We start from the raw sequence: 1,771 nt of genomic DNA on the forward strand, positions 1-1,771 counted from the left end.
TGGGATCCAGCTCAGCACTTCAGCAGCCCACGGAGGGAGCAGCTGCCTGAAACCCTGCTGCAGTGAGCCCCACTCAGACAGAGCAGCTTCAAGCCACCAGAACCTTCCCAAAGCCAGTCCCAGCCGTGTGGGACGTGTGGTCCCCTCCTGGGAGCTCAGTGCTGGCAGCTCAGCCCCGCGGCACAGCCATGGAGGTCTCACATCACCTTGTTCCTTCACTCCGACGCTCCAGACCTTGTCCCGCACCTTCTGCCCAGCGTTCACACAGCTCAGCTCTGAGCACTCCCCTCCCACCCAGTGCCGAGCACAGCAGTGGCTCCGAGCCACTTCCTGCTTTCCCAGGAGGCAGCGCTCCAGAGGCTCTGCAAGCTTCCAAACAGCAGGAAAACGAAGGCAGGAACCGAGTGGTTTTGCAAAAGGATCAGCTGAATCAAACCTGCCCCCGTGTCCTGCCCACACCTCTCGTTCCAGGGGCTGGGCTCCGTTTGCTGGGATACTCGAGTAACTACGTGGATCCTGGTGCTCCTGTCCCTATGGTGCAGTGAAGTTCAGTCCATTCAGCCCGGAGGAGGAGGAGGAGAGGGGAGGCTGGAGCGCGGGTTACCCTGCCAGCTTGCTGGTCACGAGCGAGGACTTGCGCTGCGGGAGGTCCTGCGGGGTGGGAATGTGGTCTCCTGTCACCAGGTTCTTGTCTGGCCCCGCGCTTGGCAGCTGCTTGTTCTTCATCTTTGCCTTGGCCATGTTGTAGTCACCAGAATCAAAGTATTTTTGCTGGAAGAGGAGGTTGGGGTCACATTGGTTTGCAGGAAGGGGGGGGGCACAGCAGACACACACACGGGGCCTTTAGGGGGCTACTCAAAACCAGGTCACAACCCATCGTGGGAAGGGAAGGGAAGGGAAGGGAAAGGAAGGGAAGATCCGAGCAGGGGAAGCCGGAGCTCAAAGGGTGTTTCACTCCCTTCTCACTCATCACCATGGGGACTCTTCCCGGCGCTGCTCGCCCCCCCCAGTGGTGTAAGGAGGGTTGAGCACCGAAGCAGAGCTGCTGCCGGAGCTCAGGAGGGCTTGTTCTGCACCGGGAAGGAGGAGAGGCAGCAGTGACAGCCCAAGCAGCTCCACTTGGCTCTTGGGAAGGGATTTAAGGACATTTCCAGGGAGGAAAGTTGCCCTTTTCCACTGGTGTCACCGAGGAACATGCAGCCAGCCCTTTGTGCCCTTTGCAGAGCAGAGAGAAGACTCAGCATCTCAGTGACCCCCCAAGCCCCAGGGATGAGAGCAGCAAGGGGGGAGTATGCACTTGGTTTGCCTCTGAACCCCAGGCTGGGATCCACCCCTGCCTGCGGGAGACGCACAGAGCAAAACCAGGGAGGAAGGGGCAGCTTTTGGGGTCTTGCTCCATCATGGCAGCCCTCACTGCTTCAGGCTGGTGCCTACTGGGTGCCACAGCCTTTCAGAGCCTGACCCATGGGTGCAACACACTTCTGGGACTGGGGAATAGTGGTGGGATTCCTCTGGCTGCTTGGAGCTTGGCTGCCTGGGCCAGGGAGGGAGGGAAGGGCCCGGATGAGCTCTGGCTGAGCAATAAATACCCCTTTCTGCAGTCTCTTCATGAGGAAGTCGGAGCCGCCGGGCTTCTGGCCCAGGCTGGGGTATTTGGCCTTGAGCTTGACCTCTTCTGCTCGCTCAGGGGTGATGGGCTCCTTCTCCTGCATGTCCTGAAACACAGAGAGGGGGGAAGAGCCCTTTCAGCCCCACAGAAAACACACCCCTG

The 1,771-nt window shown here is 60.0% G+C and overlaps 1 protein-coding gene across 1 annotated transcript; it reads right to left on the reverse strand.

The window, feature by feature from the left end:
- Positions 1–600: 600 nt before the first annotated feature.
- Positions 601–1,715, reverse strand: ENSA (endosulfine alpha; the record flags this gene model as incomplete). Its single annotated transcript, XM_010024540.1, has 2 exons — positions 601–771; positions 1,590–1,715. Coding segments are annotated over 2 exons (297 nt in total), but the record flags the coding sequence as incomplete, so codon positions are not given.
- Between the last annotated feature and the right edge of the window lie 56 nt (positions 1,716–1,771).

Source organism: Nestor notabilis, unplaced genomic scaffold (genome assembly GCF_000696875.1).
Source record: "Nestor notabilis isolate BGI_N333 unplaced genomic scaffold, ASM69687v1 scaffold23611, whole genome shotgun sequence".
Taxonomy (NCBI): domain Eukaryota; kingdom Metazoa; phylum Chordata; class Aves; order Psittaciformes; family Psittacidae; genus Nestor; species Nestor notabilis.